Source organism: Xiphophorus maculatus, chromosome 11 (assembly GCF_002775205.1).
Source record: "Xiphophorus maculatus strain JP 163 A chromosome 11, X_maculatus-5.0-male, whole genome shotgun sequence".
Lineage (NCBI taxonomy): Eukaryota > Metazoa > Chordata > Actinopteri > Cyprinodontiformes > Poeciliidae > Xiphophorus > Xiphophorus maculatus.
Window position 1 is genome coordinate 31,359,610 of NC_036453.1, and position 19,929 is coordinate 31,379,538.

The following is a 19,929-nucleotide window of genomic DNA, read 5'->3' on the forward strand; positions in this document are numbered from 1 at the left end:
TTTTTGCTCATCCTGCTACTTTTACTTTTACTTGAGTAAAAATATGTTGAAGTAATGCTACTCTTACTTGAGTATAATTTTTGAGTTCTCTGCTCACAAAACCTCTTATATCTGTCCTGAAGCTACAAACTTACACACGAAGCCAAAAAATTATATCGCAATTTAATTTTTAAATGACACAATATTCCAAATTTTCTACTTTTTCCTTTTTTGGGGAATAGGGATTTTTTAAAATGTATTTTTGTACTTTTTTTTTTAGGGTCACTACTTTAGAAAAATAATCATTAATATATTCAAAATCATACATTATGTTTAATGTGTTAAAATACAAAATAGATCAATTGAATTGTAAATTTGGCTAATAAAGTTTGAAATCAGCTACCAAATGGAAGTAAAAATTCTTAAAAATACAAATTAAACAAACTGTTGTGGTTCAACAGAACTTTAGTTTCACACGATGTTAAAAAGTGTTTTCTTGTTTGTTTTTTTAAATGCAAACAATATGAGCAAAACTAACAATCTTGTTTAATATTTCTCAAAAGGAAATCTTCCTTTTAAAAATACACTGAAATATACAAACAGTAAAATCTTGTCACAAACATTGGAAATGTTATAAGTGAAACAATCTGCCAATGGAACAAGTAGTTTTTCCATCAATATTAAGGCGTTGTTTACTTAAAATTCTTTTTCTTGTTGAAAAGTTGCTTATAAGTTATTTTTATTTCACTTCAAGTGAACTAAGACATTTGCACTAGAAACTAGATGTGGTGGATGTTGCTTTTTCTACTCTGCGACAAGGATGGGCGAGCATTTCTCTGTGAAGACTCTGCGCCGTACATAATTCATAAGAGATCTCGAAATGTCTCGCAATGTCTGCGTCTCCACAGGCTTTACTGTGAAACTGATTAATAAATGTCAGAAGATAACAAGAGAGCCTCATTTTAGAAAATATAAACCAAGTGGCGAAAATCAGCTTAAAATGTTACCAAATGATTCAGAGTTTATTACTTAAAACTGAACACAACATCTATACATAAATAATAGAGGCTGTCTAGAAGAAAAGTTTGTGTCTAGTGACCTACTTTCCCTTAAAATCTCCCGTTTGGTGACCTGAAGTTAAGGACAAACATTCCAACATGGGCTGTTACGAAAACAACGAGGGAAAACCGAGTACAACCTTCCTGCTTTCAATGGACGGGAAGGGAAGCTTCAAATAAAATCATGTCAGCAAGTCTACTTCTGCAAAGGCAGGAGTTTTGGAATGCTAAAGTGTAAAAATATTAGCAATGACTTTAGAGAAACATTTGCCATTTCTTAAAAATTATGAGGTTATTGGGTCAAACATTAACTCAAAGAGTCTAATGTGAGGCAGTTTGTCTTTACAGTTAATTCCTGTTTGGAGTTAGGTCATAAAACAGAAAAATAAATCCCCAGAAATCTACATTTAAAAGATAAGAGTCAATGAATCGCAACGGCTCAGTCAAAGTCCAGACCTCGAAATGACGGCAAAAGCTGATTAAACTAGAGCAGCGCGGCAAAGAAAAGCGAACCACACTTCTTCCTTCACAACAATAAAGTCATAAAAAATAAATAAATCATGTTTTTGCTGCAAAAGGTGATTCTACAAGCTGCTAGATGAGGGTGTGAGGGGTTTACTTCTGAACAAACAGGTATGGAACATTTCTGAATACACTGCAAAAACACACAAGCAGCTGCGTTTCCAGAATGAACAAATAAATCAACTTTCTGTTTGGGAGGCAAAGGGATTCAGATCAGTCCAAACTTTTTGCCAAATGAGCCAAAATTGCAGACTCAAAATTAGTTGCAGGTCAAAAACCCCAACCTAAAATCAAGCAAATAAATTAGCCAGAGTACATTTTATTGGAGGAACAAAAACAAAAGTCAAAGATTTTGTGATGAATCTCAAATTTTTAGAAAATTTGGAAATTTTCAAGAAAAAATTTCAAAAGAAAATGTTCTGCATTAGAAATTCAGAAATTTCCAGGTTCTTTCTAGAAAATTTCTGAGATCACTCAAAATTGTTTGGCAGAAATATACAACTTTTTTTCCTCCACAGTGGCCCTAATACGCTTCAGCAGCTTTTGCATGTTTGCTGTATTAAAAGAAAGACGTCTAGGTTTCACAATTGAATACATTTTCAGCAATTTTAACAGAATTTGGGTCACTGTTTCAAAACACTTGCTGTATTTTGCCAAGTTTAAGAAAGAGTAAACGCTGATTTGGGTGCAGCAAAGTTTTCTTTTCAGTAAAAGTCTCTGGATAATCTTGATTTTAATTTTTGTTGAAACTTGGTCATAAAAACACAAATACTTTGTGTTACACTTTACATTTTCCTGTGGAAGAAAATTATCTTGGCAACAATTTTTACCCTGATTACAATTTAAAAGTCTCATCTGCATCTAAACGCCAAATTTAACAGTTGGGGGCCGCATAAAATCAGTCCAAGGGCCACAAATGGCCCCCAGGCCGCACTTTGGACACCCCAGATGTAGATGCTTCTTCAACACACCTGAACCAGTAGCTCAATCTCATGCCTCTGGTACGCTGACAAGGTAATTCCAGTATGTTGGAGCAGGAATGCGATTGGCGTCCCCTGCAGGACGTGGAGCAGTACTGCACTCTTTTAAAATAAAGCACACAAATAAAATGAACTATATTTACAGAATTTTATTTCATTATGCTGCAAACAATGACATCCAGATATATTGATACACAACTTTTTTTTTTTTACTGTGTGTGTATGTGCATTAGTGAGTGTATGCAAAGAGAGCAGTGGGACCACAGAAAGCTGGATGAAAATCCTGTGACGGAGCCCTGGATCGGGTTATCAAGGCAGAGACAGCAACAGGGCGATTCTCTGGAGGGACACACACACACCTCATGAACAGGTGAGCTGACGTTTTCCTCTGTAAAACACACTTTCCTGTCGGGGGCTCGTTTGCAATCTGTTTGGTTAAAGGAAGAAAAATCGAAGTGGCGAGAAGCTTTGCCTGCCATCGGATCGGATGTGGTGGAAAGATTCTCCTGTCAAAAAATAAGAAAATACAGACACGCACACCACAAAAACACAAAATCTTACCAAGTATTAGTAGTTTCCAGTGCAAGTCTGTTAATTGACTTGAATTAAAACCAAACTAATTTGGAAGTAGCATCATATATGAGCTTGTTTTAAGTAAATATTGAAAAAGTACTAGTTCCATTAGCAGATTATTTCACATTTAACAAGAGAAAAATATCTTATTATAAGTTAAATAATCTGCCAAAAAAACTATGACAGGGTTGTTAGGTGACGGGCTGGGCTGGGCTGGCGTTGCTAGGTAACGGCGCCAGTGGAACTGGAACGTTTTCATAAATATTAAGGAATCATTTACTTAACACAAGCTCCTATATGTTGCTGAAAAAACTTTGCGTTTTTGCGTTGTGTGACGTTATACTAAGGCGAAAAACTGCGAAGCTGCAACAGGCTTGATTATTTTCCTTCAGATTCCTTTTCCTCCATAAATGCAACAATGGACCACAAGAAAGGAGCCGTGAAATAAAAGAAAAACTAAACATAACCTAAACCCCGTCAACAGGAGGCGCCATTGGTTTTAGTGCACTCAGTTAAATCTATCTGCACTGGCACACACAGACATTTACCCTTTGACCCAATGGAAAGTCATGACAACAGTATGGAAATTTGTAAATCTAACAGTATTGAATTATTATTTATTTTTTCTTGTTTGAGTCACCATGCAAAGATATTTATTATCATTTTGAGTGTTTATGTGTCAGATATTTGCGTGACATTTATTAAGCGTACCCTACATCCAGAATAATTTACACAAAAAGGACAATAGTCATCTTAATGGGGCTGGATCAGTGTAGGGAGGAGCGAGGGGAAGGTAAAGCACATTGGTCAACTATGATTTGGAGTGCGAGAGGTGAAGGGCTGGAAGTCGGGGCGGAGGGAGCTGAGGGGCGGCGGCTAGCATGGCGCGTCGGGGATCTTTTTTTTGTTTTTCTCTTTTTTCAAATCCTTGGAATTGGGGGCAGCAGGGTAGGGGGGAGAGATGGTGGCAGTCTCAGCGACACTCCCAGACTTTGACTGTCTGATCGACGCTGCCCGTAACCACGTATGGAGCCGTCTTGTGGAAATCTGCAACAAACACACACAAAAAAAGATTTAAACCTGTGTACAGGGAACCGTTTCTGGGCAGCTTCTTTGTTGTTACATTATATTTAGCTAGCGATGCACTGATAAGAAAATTTGGGCCGATAACCGATATTATATGCGTTTCTCTGTTGTTCTAACACTTTTAGGTAAAAAACCCGACCAGAAACAGACAATGGCATATCAGTTGCTAATATCGGCCCAGTTTTATTTACAGTGCCAATACAGATATATTAAAAAATTACTAATATCAGCCGATACCGATGTTAGAGCTGATACATCATGCATCCCTATATTTAGCATAATTTAAAAAAACACTTTAACATTTTCCAGAATCATTGCAGGGATTAAAATAAAAACAGAAATCAAAGTAGGACAAATTCCAAAAGCTAAAGTATGGTGAGAAAAAAAAATCCAATGAATTAAGAAGCTTTTGTTTGGCCACAGATTGCAGATAAAAATCAACGAGTTTCCAGAAGTAACGTACAGGTGTGGCATCTCATCTCTTGGAACAGTGAACCAATTATGCTGCTTTTCCACTCAAACAGAAACCTCCCCAACAGGTGCACCACTCTCAACTTTAAACACGCCAGGAATGCTGAACGTTTTTGAAATTTTGAAAAGCAGTTTTTATAGACATTCTCTTTTAAAAAATGGGTTCTTGAAACTTACTTGAAACACCTTGCGTTACACCAAACTTTCTCCAAATGCACCAATTTATCAGCTAACTGAATTATCTGTGACGATTTATTTGATTCTGGGAGATTGTGATCGGCCGATACTTACATGTGAAGCTGATATTATCTACCTCAGCAAAGATTTAAAAATCAGCCACAGTCCTCTTCTGCAGTCCTGTGAGAGGTTGGACTAACAGACCGGCCCACCAGGTCATATCTGAACTCTTTCAGCTAACAAGTCACCTCACTGATGCCAACTCAGAAACTTTCTTGCTGTATTTAGCGACATTTCAGACAAAATAAAAAAGGTACCAGTCAAAATCAGAAGGCTTTTTAAAGACAGAAAATTGAAATCGGTGCATTCCTACTCAGTAGATTATTTTATGTTTCTACCGGTGTTTTGACAATTTTATATATATAATATCAAAACAAACACGTAAAATTAAAAAGTTACTTTCCACTTAAATCTTGAAAATGTGAGGGTGAGCTGCAAACTGCAGTGTTTATTCTTCATACACGTCTCCCTTTTTGTGCCCAGTTTTTAATTTTAGAGTTGAGCAGAGCAACATTCTCAGCTGCCTGTAACTATTTCTTATTTTTTTAGTAACTACATCACAAATATTATCTGTACTGATAAGTTATATAAATCTCACCCAAAGAGGTAACAAAGTGTTCATGAGCAGATAAGGTCTTCATGCAACGTTTGTTCTTGTAGTCCCAGATCCGGATTGTTTTGTCGTCGGCGCAGCTCACGATGAATCGTCCTCCAGGATGAAACAGTATCCCACGCACCCAGTTGTCATGTCCCACCTGAGGACACGAGGCTCGTTACCCAACGCTCGCTCAGAAACGTCACCCAGCGTCCTCCCTGCCACTTACCAGAGTCATGAGGCAGATCCCGATGCTGACGTCCCACATTTTAATCGTTTTATCTCTGGAGCCAGAGAGCAGGAAGGGGCCAGGCTTTCCACTCTTTTTACTCTGCAAAACAGAATCACCAGGGAAGGGATGACGCATCAAAAAGGCTACTGTAGCCACAAGCAATAAATCAATTAGTCGCATGATAAATTAAAACAAACTGATGATTTATCATTTTTCTCTTTCTACCAAAAACTGGATGACAAAAGTTTTCAGTCTGATGCTTTGTTTTTTTTGAAGGACAATTTTGTTTACGGAGACATTTTATTTGTTGTTTTTGTTTATTTATTTTGTATATTTAAAATATCTTCCAGTTCTAGTATTAAATGTTCATTAGAAATTTTTGCTCTTTGAGAATGTGTTCTTGTATGATTATGACATCACCATTATGTTACTTGAAAATAGTCTGAAAACAGCAATATTATCATCTATCAACTTCCAGGACAATTTCTTTGTTATCATGGCAGACCCACAAGTAGATATTTCAGTTTTCTGCTCTTAGAAGATAAAATATAAAAAATGCCTACAAAACTGTAAAACTTGCCAGTCTCATTTTATCAGGATCTGGGCATTAAACTCTTTTCTGATAAACTCTGAGTTTTCCTTTTGTAATTGTTGTCTGTAGAGTCCTATTTGGACTCCAAATCTCCAAAAATCTCACCTTGCAATGCAAAGTGACATCTCCACCTATAATTTATTATTACAAAATCTGCTTTTCAACAACGTCATCTTTCACACCAGAAAGAGCAGAGGCATCAAAATATTATAAATATGATTCATTTGAGAAAACAAAATTATTTCCAGGCATGCCTTCTGGATTTTCATCCGGCATCCTTGTCGAAGGAAAAGGTGGGATTACCTCTGAGCCTGTGGCCTCCAGGATGGTGGGGTGAGCGCTGTCAGGGGCCCAGGCGATGCACTCCACCACGTGTTCGTGCTCCCGCAGCTCAGCTTTGCACTCCTTGGAGGCGACCACCCAGACGCGCACAGTCTGGTCGTTGGAGCAGCTGGCGATCAATGAGCCGTCCTGGTTCGGGCGAACCATCCTCACCCACTCCCTGTGGCCTGTGAATGTCTTCACACAGTACCTACACACACACACACACACACGCAGCTCGACTTACACCAGCGCACTTCTGCTGTAAATTAGTTATAAGAGTCTCTATAAAACATGTAAAATAAAATGAAATGAAAACTCACCCTGTGGCCACCTCCCACATCTTAATGGACTTATCTCTGGAGGCAGAAACTATGTGGTCACCATTTGGCATGATTGCTACGGACGACACGTTGTGATCGTGGCCTGAAAAACACAGTTTCACCTTCAGTCACTAATCTGCATTCATCTTCATTATTTTAGTTCAAAATGGAGATTCTTACAAATCACCACCCTGCTGAAAAACAGGGGTGTCCAGGGCTTACAGGGGTGTCCAAAGTGCGGCCCCGGGGCCATTACTGGCCCTTAAATTGATTCTGAGTGGCCCACCAACTGCAATTAATGAATGATACAAATTCCAGCACAAGGTCTTGATGTAAATGGAGAAGTTTCATTTGTCATAAGGATAAAAATACAGCCAACATAATTTATTACAACAACCCAAAGTATTCAGGGTTTTTTAAAAACCAGGCTTTTATGAGAAATAGAACCACGTCTGTTAAAGATGATTTGCATCCAAATAAACTTTAATTAAACTTTATTTTAATTTAAATACATTTTATTAAAATGTATGTAATAAATTTAATCTATTAAATTTATTAAACAAGTTTAATTTAACTAATTTAATAAAACAATTTATTAAATTAAATTAATTTATGGCATGATCCAAATCAAGTTTAATTCATTAAACTTGTTTAATATTTTATTAAAATATAGCAAAGATTTTCACTGAAAGTGGCTCAAGTCCTGAATAAATTTCTTCAGTTGAGACCAAAAAACTTTGAAAACTAGATGCATACCTTTTAATATAGCAAATGTGCAAAATCTTGTTTACATTTTTGGATCTACGATTACTTCTTCATTTGCTTGATATTACATTTATTTTCTTCATTTTCTACTTTTACTTGACAATTTTGACCCATGTGACAAAAACATTGGACATCTTTCCAATAGAGCTGCCATTTTCCCCTTAGTGTTGGATTATACAAAAAAAGAAGAAAGAAAACAAACAACAAAGCTTACACTTAATTCAGAACCCAGATGTGGCCTTTTACATCTGCCGGCGTGTCGCTCGGAAACAGGTGTTACTAAATCTGTAAATGTTCTCACCGTGCATTGTCCGGATGCACTCAAAGCCCTGGAAGTCCCAGAGTTTGATGCTCATGTCAGCCGAACACGAGGCCAGCAGCTTCCCCGTCTGGTCAAAGGAGATGTCCTGCACCGAGTCCGTGTGTCCTTTCAGGGTTCGTTCAAAGTCTCCTGCCTCGTAGTCCCACACCTGAAGGCACACAGAAATCAGTAAGAGGCTTAAAACTAAAATCCTAAATAGAAAAAAAGAAAAAAGAACTACAAACTGGAAGTGAACAGAGAAAACAGCCACATTAAGTAAAAAAACCATCATCTTTAACATTAATGTTGGACTTGGAAAGCTTTTTGAGTTTAAGGTAAATGTTTTACTGTCTGTAAGGACTAAACATGCAGAATGATGCTTTAATTATGCCAGGTAAAATCAGTTTAAAATCTCAACTCTAATCAATTTGTTTTTGTTTCAAAATCTAGATAAAGCTGTTCTAGATAACATCACCTCTGCTTCCAAAACAAACTGATTGATACTCGATTCAGGAAGGCTGGAAAATATTGTTTTGTGCCTTTGCTACATAATTTATACTATTATTAAAGATAAATTGTAATTTGCTGGGACTGTCACAACATTCTGAATTGTGCAGCTGCAAAAAAACCCCAAGATTGTGCCATCAAGCAAAATGTGTTTTAGCAAAGAAATTCAAAGACTTACTGAGAAACCCAGAATAACACAAACACAGTTCTCCAACTTCAGATAAAAACAAATTCTAACAAATTAAACTTAAAAAGCAGCACAGGTTTAATAAGAACCATTTACAGATTAGGATCTGATCTTTGGGTCTAGAGCAAACAAGTCAAGAATAGTCACGTGTTCACATAGATGAGAAACGACAGCAGAAAAAGGAGAAGGAGGGAGGCGGCATGTTAATGTGCAGGAAGTGAGTATAAAACAGAGAACAGGCTCAGATCTGCGCAGGATCTGCTGGATTAATTTGTTTTTTTTTACCCCTCCAGGGGTTTTTCTGTGGGCTCTAGTGTCCCTTATATGATAGTAGGCTGACAGGAAACGGGGAAGGAGAGGGGGGAAGACATGCGGCAAATGTCATCGGGTCCGGGAGTCGAACCCGCGACGGCCGCGTCGAGGACTCAAGGCCTCCAAATACGGGTCGCGCTAACCGCTACGCCACCACGGCACGCCCCCCAGTTCCATCTTTTAACTGTTTTCATAAACATGCAGCATGTTTATTTCATCCGGTTACAGTTTAAAGTGAACATGCATGTAAAGATGGCACCAATTTATTCCCGTAAAGGTGCTAGCTTTGTTTGATTTATGCTGCAATTATGCTTCTATGCTGAAGCTGAAAAAATGATATAAACCTCAGTAAAACGTCTGTCATGTAGTCAGTATGTCACCTGTACACACCTTGATGGTGGCATCTTCAGAGGCCGTCACCATGACGGAAAACACAGGGTGGAAGATGACCCGTGTGACTGGAGCACGGTGCCCACTCAGGGCGTATCTCTCCGGGGGGCGGGGGATCCACTCCTTCGGATCTCTCTTTTGACCAACGGGTCCGCCGTATGTCATATCCTCCTTCACCTCATTCAGCTTCGACTCCAACTCCATCACCTACACCAGCAAGGAAAGCGTCTCAAAAACAGAACCAACGCTTGTTCTCATTTCATTAAACCAGGGGTGTCCAAAGGGCGGCGCGGGGGCCATTTGTGGCCATTGGAGTGATTCAAGAATGACACAAATGAAAATGTTCCTATTTTCAGTCAAGGTAAAACAATGGAAACTGTTAAATACAATACAAATTATTTATATTTTTATAACCAAGCGTTTATAATAAGTAGAACTTTGCTGTTCCTAAGTCAGCTTTTATTTTGAAAAAAAGCGACTCAAATAACTTATAATTAAATACATTTGTTCAGTCGAGCCCAAAAGAAATTGAAAAGAATTTCATGGGACCGTCTTGGGAAAATAGAGTGTCTTCAGTCAGAGGTTTCTTCAAATTCGCTGTAACACAGACTGCTACAGGAGGCATTTCCTGACAACAGTCATCACAATAAGAATTTGAATGAGTTACATTTTTACATTTTAATTTGAGAACTAGATTACATTTCTTTTAATACAGAAAAATGTACAAAATCATTTTCAAGTGTCGCTATCCTTTTTCTACAAAAAGACAACTAACTGCTTGATTTTATTTTAATCTTTCCCTTATAACTTGCCAAAATGTTTGGACACCCCTGGATTACACATAAGCGTAAAAAGATTCTCCTTACCTTCTTTTGTAATCTAATAACAGAGGTCCATTTCTTTTCCAAAAGCCCAGCATACTTCTTATCTACCTCTTCATTCTACAACCAAAGCAAACAGATTCTCACAAAGGAAGTCCCTCACATTAGGAAAAAAACATTACTTTTCAATTTGTTGCTCCTTACAATATCTAATTCTGCTTCTTTCTTGAAGGTAGAATAGGCTTCTTCGTATCCATTGGAACGAAGATAGTCAGCTATAGCCCGATTTCTAGAAAAAGAAACATTATTAGTAACCTGAAGGCCAATTTCATCCCACTTACAGTGTGTGCTCTTTACTTTGAACATGCCATAAATTAGGTGAATGTCTGCACAGAAACCGTGTCACCATTAAATCGATGCTAGCCGATGTTCCTCCTTAAAATATGGCAGACCGCGCCCAGGCAAACAGAGGGGAGCGTCTAGCAACTCAACTTTAAATGTCAGCCTGAGCAAACAGAAACGAATCACATTTTTCTGGAAAAAGACCAAATAAAAATAAAGAAAAGGTGTGCTGGGAAACAGTGCTGCTGCTGCCATGGCAACCATCGACTCGTCATGAAGGCAGAGCTGATGAGAGTCGGATGATGCAGTGAAGTTTAACACAAATACGGAGACACAAAATTATATAAATGCGGAAACAGGTTTTTTTATAAGACGGAGGGTGAATATTTCAAGAGCGAATTGCTAAATTTAGGCTGAAGCTTCTGGGCTTCTTTGGAGCAAGCAGACTGTTGCAGACTACAAACTTTACACCCTTGCTGCTTTAATTCAACTTGGCCCTCAAACATTAGAATACCTTTGGGATTAACCGCAATAAGTTAAAAAAAAAAAAATTAAATATTGATTGTTTGCCGTCTGTGTTTAAACAGAGGTGCAGGTCATAACGGCGTGAAGCTCGTCGTCCCCCATCCCCCTCACTTCTTTCCTGCCGTCATGGAGGTTATGAAATATTCACCAAGCAGCTATCAAGTGAAGCGCCTGCAGCTCACGTCTCTTCAGGCTTTTACCACTGATTTCAGATTGTTGTACAACACAATGTGTCAAACTCAAGGTCCACGGGCCAAATCCAGCCCGCAATAGCTTTTTATGTGGACCTCTAGAGTTTAGACTAAACACTAAGTGTGTTTAAATATTACGTTATAAATCAAATCAATGCAGTTTTTATCTGCTTACTGCCAAATTACATCAATCAAAAAAAAAAAGTAAACACATCCCCGCATTTTCTGCTGCTAATTGGGATTTTATTGCAGATTTTTCTCAAAAATTGTCATAAACTTTCTTACTTGTACTAAACAGCTGCCTCAGCTTTAACTGATGTCAGATTAAAGTCCATGATACAGCGAGTAATAAAAAGGCGCATTTACCGTCATAAATAAGCACAAATATGTCCAAATAAGTACCACAAGGATTTTTTTTTAATAACTAAGAGAATCACAAAATCCTGGAGGAACTGAAAAGATATTCAATAATATTTTATTTTAAGAATTAATTAATATTTTAACAGTTTGCGAACAGATTTTATCAATACATTCTGGCACAACCAGCCCTTTAAGAGCATTCATGATCTTGATTTGGCCCAAAACGAAAATGAGTTTGACACCGCTGTTGTAGAAGATTTAATTTCACATCTACAAGTGTGGACTTCTGGACCGTCTTCAAAAGGAAAACGTGCGATGCGCCGCAGTGCGACGAGCCAACCTGCAGGTGCTGCTGGTAATGAGCTGCAGCGCACATGTCTGTTCTTGCTCACACGTAATCCTACTTATAATTGCACTCACAGTTCATCTCTTTGTCTCTGTGACAGCACCATGGCGGCTGCTGTTCGCTCCCTCGCGGGGAGGTGAGGGTGAGGTGAAGCGTTGGGTGAGGAGGAGCCCGATCCCGCCGAGGATCGCAGGTGGCAAAGGGAAAGCTGCTCGGAGGAGGACGGCGAACCTGGAGGTGCTTCTGCTGTGCCGCTCTGAGGCGCCAAGAAGGTTTACGACGGTCCAAATGTCACCCGCTCGGTCAGTGGCACAACATATTCGTCACCTGAAGAAGAGAAGGAAAACGCTGATTAATATTTTTAAAAGAAATCCATCTTTATTTCGGGAAGCTTTTAAATTGGTTGGACAGAAAGTTGTGAAAAAAAGTATTCTTTATTAGTGGAAAAAAGTAAAACAAAAAAACAAATATTTACATTTAAGCAGAAGGATTGTTTTTATAAAACCGATGCTAGAAATTTAAAATCTTGAATCACAGGGAATTAAACATCTCTATTTCCAAATGCACCCATATAGATGTAAAATAAAAAGATAGGAAGTAAGCATACAGGTCTGGAAAAATTAGGAGCCCATTGCACTGAGCCCCATTAAAAACCTCCTGGTTATTCCACCAAATTTTTATTTCTGAACTCTTCCTGAGTTAAAACATTAGTGTTGTTGTTTCTAAATAAATATGAACTTGTTTACTTTGCATTATTTGAAGTCTGAAAGCACTGCATCTTTTTCATTATTTTCTGCAAATAAATACTAAATTTTTGCTTGTAATTTCAGAGACATGTCAGTAGTTCATAGAATAAAAGAGAAATGTTCAGTTTACTCAAACATAAACCTAAAAAGAGTGAAATCAGATTAACTGATCATTTTAATTGATCTATTAATTTTTTTCCCCAGTGCTGTATCTGAAGAGAAAAGTTAAGAGTCACACGTTTGTATGACGTATGATTTTTTCTAGAGAATTTACATATTTAAGCTACATTCCAGCTTTGTTTTATAAAAAAACTGAACTAACGCTGATCACTAAAAAAAAAGTCCTTCCTGTTCTTAGTAGATGCAGTCGTTTTGATTTGAACAGAAAATGAAGGGATAAAAATTATAATATGATTTTCAGCCAGCGAGTTAATTCGACAGAAGCTAACTGATGCACTTTTTACAATCTTCAATCTGATGGATCTGTTTGGGAGAATCCCGTCACTGACCCCCCACGATGTGAATCATGACCTCTGATTTCTGCAGTGCAGAAATACAACAAATAAAAAAATACTAAACCATTTTCCCACTTAGTTTCACCTCTACGTTGATGTTCACAAACAAGCGATAGTGAGACAGGTTAATGTATATTTTTGAGATATATCCTGCTCTACCACAATTAACCTTTCCATACACTTTCCTGTTTCTTACTCTGATTGCTGGAGAGACTCAGTGAAGGGAAAATCTGGCCTTTAAAATAAATTAAATTAAAAAACTCTCTGGCTTTCCAATGGTTAATTCTAGGGTTGCACGGACCGATGTATCGGCCAGCTGATTTATTGGTGCCGATTTCCTTAATTTTGGGAGATCAGTGATTGGACGATCTTTACATGTGAAGCCGATCTTATCTATTTTGGCCAACATCTAAAAATCCTCTACTGCTCTGCAGTGAGAGGTTTGACTGACAGACTGGCCCACCAGGTCAGGTCTGCACGTTTACAGTCAACAATAGTCACCCCCCTGTTGCCAGTTCAGCAACTTTCTTGCTATACTGAGCAACATTTCAGACAAAAACAATTGGTATTGACCAAAATTGGAGTCGGCAGGTTAGGTTTTTTAAAAAGATTGGTAATCGGAGATCGGCCAGAAAACTGCAATCGGTGAATCCCAGCTAATTCACAACTAATGACCACTTCTGGCCAGACTAATACTTTTTACCAAACAGCTAAGGTGCAAGTCATAAATGTCTGAGTTACAAAAGAAACTGGATAAATGAAAACCTCTGCTGATCTTCCTTGTATAACTTTGTGGTTTTATTTAAATTCTCCACCAAAACAAAAAGAGTCTGAAATAATATTTCATCCCAAGTTTAAATATTTGAATCCTGATTTTAGTTTTAGTCTGAACAAGACAAAGTAAAAACACCATTCAGCGGCTGGAAACTTATGATAGTGTTCATTCTTGAACTCCAGTGAAGGTTGGTGCTGTAAAGCACTAAGCTGCTTAGCAGCTACACCAGACAACACAAAGTGTGTGTGTGTGAGTGACAGACCACTAGTCCTCCATACAGCTGACAGTGCAACGTAAAGGAGAAATGGGACGGCAGCTAACAGGATCACCAAACAGAGAGCCTGGACTTTAACTAGACACTGTCTGGGATCAGGTGACGTTATCGCCATGTTTGCTGCAAAATATATAAATCGAAAAGCTTTATAGCTACAAAAATTGGCTTATTATTTTGACTTCAGCTTCCCTCCATGCCCAGATGTGATACGTACTTTATGAGCTCACACAGAGTGGTGGGCACATTGTGATTAGGCCTATAGCAATAAATCAATTAATCCCAAAATAAATTAAAACAAGCTCAATAATTTCCATTTGAAAGATTTATCGTTTCTCTTTCTACCAAAAACTAGGAGATAAAAGTCTTCAGTCTAGTGCTTTGGTCTCAACTATAACTTTTTTTTGAAGAACAATTTTGTTTGCAGAGACTAAATAATTCATTTTATTTGTCAGTTTATTTCTTTAAAAAAAAAAGTAATCGTCTTCCAATTCGTTTGTTAAACGTTCTTTAAAATATAAAGTTTATTGATCTTTGAGAATTTGTTCTTGCATTATTGTGCTATTATGACTATCACTTGGACATGGTCTCAAAACACAATATTATCGTTTATCGCAATAACTTCTGGGACAATTCATCGTCCAGCAAAATGTTTTATTGTGATGAAGCAAGACAAAGAATAAAGTCAAGAATATACGACTCATTCATAATTGAAAATCATATTATCCAGCAACAATATAGCTATTACACGATTTCCTGATGTCATGCATACCTAATGGACACTAATGGATGCTTTCCAGTATGGTTTTGATTCTCTCTCCATATTGCTTCATGAAAAATTAGTCATTAATAAGATTTTAATTAAAACTTAAACATCTAAAAGAAAATGATTCAAGCCACTGTTGTGAGCTCTCTTTATAAACCAGCAAACATATGAATTACTGAAGTGAGAACAGAGCAGGGATTTCAGCTTGGAGCTTCAAAAACATCCAGTTGACCAAACAGGCCACGTTCCAAACTACTGCATAAACTACTGCATATGTTTATGCAGTAGTTTAGTAGTAGGTCGGCGGCTTCGGCACCTGCTGAAGATACTTGGATATATATCGTCAGCTAGACTTGGTGCTCAAGAAAGAGAACAAGAGTCATGAATATAGAGGAAAAAAATGGTGCAAAGTCCAATCTATGTAACAGTTTATCAAAAGAAGGGAGGGCAAGACGTGTAATTGTCTAAAGTAGAGCCCAATTCTGGCACTGAACGTGACAGAAAACAGCAGCACCCAAACTCCAGCAATGCCTTCATTTGTTTCAAAATAAATATTTTCTTTTGAATCTTCACTACATATATAAAAAAACTAGACTGTTCTGTTGCTAGAATATCAGCTCTTAACTTAATGAGAGAAAATCAAGTTAAACAACATGTTAATTAAAAACTCAATATCTGAAATAAAACGGTCAAGATCTCACAAATTCTTTGTTACAACTGGAGGGGTGTTGCAAAAATAATGGTGCATTATAAACAAAACATTTGTAGAACTTGTTTAATGGAATAATTATTTACAAGAAATCCAGATTGCCCTTGTAAGTAAAACAAAAAAGTATTTTCCGTCTTTTCAATCCACAGAGGATTTATTTTAAAATGACATTGGAGGTGTGTTCTAACTAGACACTCCATGAAGAGTTTAATTTCTTGAACGAACAAAAAGATTGACTGTTAATTTTATTTAATTAGCTAATTTTTTGACTAATTCAACTTACAACCAATCTTTTCATTTATATACATACACACACATATGTACAAATATACAAACACACACACACATATATATATATCCTGTGTTTCTGCAGACTAGTCCAATAATTTAGCTCTTTTCTGATCAGAAGTACATATATATACACTACCATATTCTCTTTGTTTAAAATATTAAATAAAAACAAGTGTGCAGGTGAACAAAGCCACCATTAGATAGCAGTTTTAGACTGTGACATTACATGAACTTTATTTTTAATTGCATTGAAACACACAGTAGTGCTGCTTAGTAGCATCTCCAGGTGGAGCATTGTGTTTACTTAATTTTTAACAAAAACAACTCCCAACTATTTAACCAGTGAACATGTTAGAGAAAAAGAAACTAAATTTAAAAGAAATATAACATCTTACAGTTTTCTGCTTTGTTTAAATCTGCGACCAAAACCTCAAACAGATTAGGTAGACAATGAGAACAGCTCATACTTGATCTATGTAAGGTTAAAATAAAGTGAAAGGCTGATTGTTATCTATGATAGTTTATGACTCTTTAATGTATCATCCTGCGGTTTTGAGTCACGTTTGAGTCGAGCTGTTCAGTTTGACTTCTAAGCTAAACGAGTCTCTGAGAGGTCAGGTTAAACCAGAAGAAGGTGTTTGCTTACAAACCAGAACAGCTCACAATACTTCATACCATTATCTAATAACGTTTGACAAATTTAACTTTAAACACTAGAGAAGAGACACTTTAAAAATAAGTCTTTTGCAAACAAAAATTAAAAGCCAGCTAAAATCTCATTTGTTTTACTGAATTAATGAGCATTCATTGGGTTATCTACAGGAAATGCGAATGCATTTCTTTACTGGATAAACATTAAACCACTGACACATTTTCAGTCGGAGCAACAGATAGTCAAATTAATACCTACAGCATAAACACAAATGGTTTAGCATTCATTTTATCTTCTGCATCCCCTTTTTAAACGCTTCCTGGTCATTTCGCCATCATTATGAATCTTTAGCTTTATCCTGTTAATCTTTTATTCAAATTCTTATTAAATAGCTAATAAGAGGATGAAAACTGGAAGGAAGGGAGAGGCGATGGTTTTGTCTTCTCCTCCTGGCTCTGATTGGTTGTTTCTGACCAGGGAGGATACAGAGGAGCTCAAATTTTTTCCACAAATTCTCCATCTAATATTATACTATCACAACATAGTGATTTTTAACAAATATGTAAAAAATTAAATAAATAAAACTTCAAATTTAAGGCCATCAAATGTCATAAACTCCTATTTGATTAGGAGAAATAGTGTGAATCAAAGGATAAGATTATAATGTAAAATTAAAATAAATTTTAAAACAAGTACTTTTCTGATTACTTCATTAATTGGGTAAGCAATAAAGAAGTTTATATGGAAGAATGCAGGGATAAAATGGTAACCAAGGCACAAAATGGGAATAAATGGGTTCGAAAGGTTGCATTGATCTGGAGCTGAGGACTAAGCAAGAAATGGTTTTCCATTACTATGCATGTGCCACAGCAGACCAAATACTTTAAAGATAAAAAAATTTAAATAATACAACTAGATAAATAACCTAACCTGATGATAATGCTAATCCTCCATCTTATTTCGGGAAAAATAACTAGAATCGTCATTTCAAAGAAACAATAGTAATAAATAAGATTAATTTTCTGTTTTATAGGCCAACAAATGAAACAAAATTAGGGGGGAAAAAGGTAATGAAATTGTATATTCTTATAAATCTACTGTGGTAACTTATCTGACATTTAGAGCAGAGTTTATTAAAACCATTAGCTTCTTTGTATACAAAATATTTAATGGCCAAAATACCTCATGCATATATCATACACATTTATAAGGATAATGGAAGTAGTCAATACTTTTATGAAAATCTGACACGTTGCTTCCATAGTCAACACGCATAACCCACCACAAACCATGCATTGCAACAGGAGGTAATAATTCACATGCATACATTTATTTTCACTGATTAAAACCAGTTAAACGTAGCTTAACTGTTTCTCGCTATTTAAGAGGAACTTCACGCAAATTTAAAATCCCAGAACCTTATTTAGTTGTGTCTATTTAGTAACAGATTTTCAAAAAAAAAAAAAATTCTGAGCTTCTAGAGGCGCAAGGGCAACGTTGCAGCAGAGGCTCATCAGCAACGCCCTTTCCAGCTAAGGTTAGCTTAGCACACTAAACACCAAGCTCAGCTGTCAAGTGTGAGCAAGAGATTTATACAACCGCGGTCAACAACACGGACAGGGCATCTACTCTCCAGGACCAATGGCTCATCAACATAGCACTGCTGAATAAAAACACAATCATCGGTGAATACAAGTAAATTAGGTATGAATAACACTGTCTGTATATTAGATTAAATACTCAGTCAAGGACAAATATGAGTTGAGCGGAACACAGCCATTAATGCTAACAACAGAAATAAGGTTAACTCTGACATTTTAAGTGTTAGTAACAAACCTAATTGGCTCATCCACTCAGAACTTCCAAAAAAGGCGTAGCTAACGTTAGCCACCTAGGCTCCAAAACAACTGTTTTGATGCAAATCACGCACTAATGAAGAAGACCACGTTTGGTTCTGAAATAACAAAAGCTCTTTGTATAAGCAAGTTAAGCCGTAAAATACCCATAGTCTTTAAGTAGCTGCCTTAAACAATGATAACTTTGACTCTTCACTTAGCTTAGCTTAGCTTAGCTTTCGGCCTCTCCGCCATTTTGAGATGGGAACGGGAAAGCGCAGACACTGCAGGCGATCCCTCGTCAAAATAACAAGTCTAACTAAGTGCCAAAACAAACGAATAAACGCGTCTACGAACTTCTAACTCACCATTTTACGCATGAAGAACTTCATATTTCCCTTAGCAGGCCTGTGCATGTGCTGGGGCGTTACGTGGTTTCACTGCGGTATCGTGACTTTTCACATCAGCCGGCACAGACGGTCAGATTTTCTCAGCTCTCTCCCACCGCAGTCGCCCGGCCCCGGCTAACGGTCGCGATTGGACGCCGGTAGCGCGCACGTTGAAGTGGGCGGCGGCGCGTAACGGGCACGCCTCACGCTCATGGTTTTGAAGAAAAATACGTCAACAGTTTATATGGCTGGTTTTCTTCAGAATATTGTTTTCATTGAGGAACATTAAAAAAAAAAAGAAAAAAAAGTGATTCATCAAACCTTTCAAAAAAAAATTGAAATAAAATTTAGCAAAAAAACAAACAAACAACAAAACAACTAATTGAAAAGTCTAGTGGGGGGATTTTATCAGATTGTTTTTTTAACTATATAATTTTAGTAATTTTATTGTAATACTATTCATACATGACATGATGGGGGGAGAAATACATTTTTGTAAAGATTTTTAAACAATTTTGCACGTCAAGTAGAAATTTATATGAATCAGACAATTATAAAAGTTTGCCAAATGTAAACTTTATTATTTGTGAGTGTGTTTTCTATTTGATTTCTTATCTATGATGCTGACTGAAGTTATTTGTTTTTATTTAAACTGATAAAATATAATACATTACACACAAAAAATCCAAGTAGTATGTATGAAATGGGAATGAAATAAGCATTTTGTGCTTTTTCCTAAATAAATAAATTAATGTTAAATATCTAAATGATAAAACTAGCAATTAACGAGTAAATATATTAATATTGCATTTGTTTTTTATAGTGAGGACTTACTGTACATAATTTAACAATGGGGTCATTAATAGAAAAAAACAAAAACATCCTGATGTTTAGTATTTTTTATTCCAACTTTTAAAAGAGCATATTTTATGTTAAAAGGACATTAATTGATAACTGTGAACCA

General features: G+C 36.7%; 1 protein-coding gene across 1 annotated transcript; it reads right to left on the bottom strand.

Moving 5' to 3' along the window:
* Positions 1 to 3,695: 3,695 nt before the first annotated feature.
* LOC102218499 (lissencephaly-1 homolog B-like) lies at positions 3,696 to 19,122 on the bottom strand. The gene is made up of 11 exons (XM_005814012.3): positions 18,945 to 19,122; positions 12,091 to 12,343; positions 10,457 to 10,541; positions 10,298 to 10,372; positions 9,432 to 9,638; positions 8,036 to 8,204; positions 6,970 to 7,072; positions 6,629 to 6,857; positions 5,731 to 5,832; positions 5,505 to 5,661; positions 3,696 to 4,159 (listed from the first exon to the last, which is right to left on the bottom strand). Exons 2-11 carry the CDS (start codon positions 12,120 to 12,122, stop codon positions 4,086 to 4,088), a joined length of 1,233 nt encoding a protein of 410 aa, XP_005814069.1. The 5' UTR covers positions 12,123 to 12,343; positions 18,945 to 19,122; the 3' UTR covers positions 3,696 to 4,085.
* Positions 19,123 to 19,929: the final 807 nt, after the last annotated feature.

Bases quoted from the DNA above. Each gene is read 5' to 3' on its own strand.
- LOC102218499 (XM_005814012.3), bottom strand. From the start codon at position 12,122: ATGGTGCTGTCACAGAGACAAAGAGATGAACT. The intron at 7,073-8,035 runs GTGAGAACATTT...TGTGTTTTTCAG, and splicing joins GTGCATCCGGACAATGCACG to GCCACGATCACAACGTGTCG. The intron at 5,833-6,628 runs GTAATCCCACCT...TCTGTTTTGCAG, and splicing joins TGGAGGCCACAGGCTCAGAG to AGTAAAAAGAGTGGAAAGCC.